At 63.7% G+C, this 396-nt stretch overlaps 1 protein-coding gene across 1 annotated transcript in view; it reads right to left on the bottom strand.

Annotated features, from left to right (window-relative positions):
• TGFBI (transforming growth factor beta induced) overlaps positions 1-127 on the bottom strand; it is a 25,037-nt gene extending 24,910 nt beyond the window's left edge. The window contains exon 1 of the mRNA XM_085312676.1: positions 118-127. Coding sequence (XP_085168802.1) covers positions 118-127 — 10 coding nt within the window. The remainder of the gene's footprint in view (positions 1-117) is intronic.
• Between the last annotated feature and the right edge of the window lie 269 nt (positions 128-396).

The raw sequence follows: 396 nt of genomic DNA, 5'->3' as shown, positions 1-396 counted from the left end.
GCGCCCGGGGCCGGGGCGCGCTCGGCATCTCCCCCCCGCTCGGGTTTCTGCTCTTTCTTCCCTTTCTTTCTCCCCTCAACTTTCCCGATGTGATGCCGCCCCGTGGTCCCTCCTCACCTGGCGCCATCCTAGCGCCTGCTGCCGTCGCGTYCCCCACTTGCCCCTTTGGTGCCATCCCCGCTGAGAGGATTTGGGGGKTTTGAGGGYTTTTGTTTGTTTTTTGKTTTTKGRKTTTTTTTACACCAAAGAAGGGGCAGCAAGGCTGCCCGGCCTCCCTCAGCGTGCCCCCTGGGCCAGGTGATGAGTGTCCTGTGCGGCTCGGGGTCGATCCCCGGGGGGGATTTGGCAGCAAAACGCAAGCCGCCCCATTGCACCGCGAGGCAGGGAGAGGTGTYG

This window comes from Rhea americana, unplaced genomic scaffold (genome assembly GCF_003343005.1).
Source record: "Rhea americana isolate MKP2758 unplaced genomic scaffold, rheAme1 scaffold_37, whole genome shotgun sequence".
Classification (NCBI taxonomy): Eukaryota; Metazoa; Chordata; class Aves; order Rheiformes; family Rheidae; genus Rhea; species Rhea americana.
This window is presented reverse-complemented; position numbering and strand designations above follow the sequence as displayed.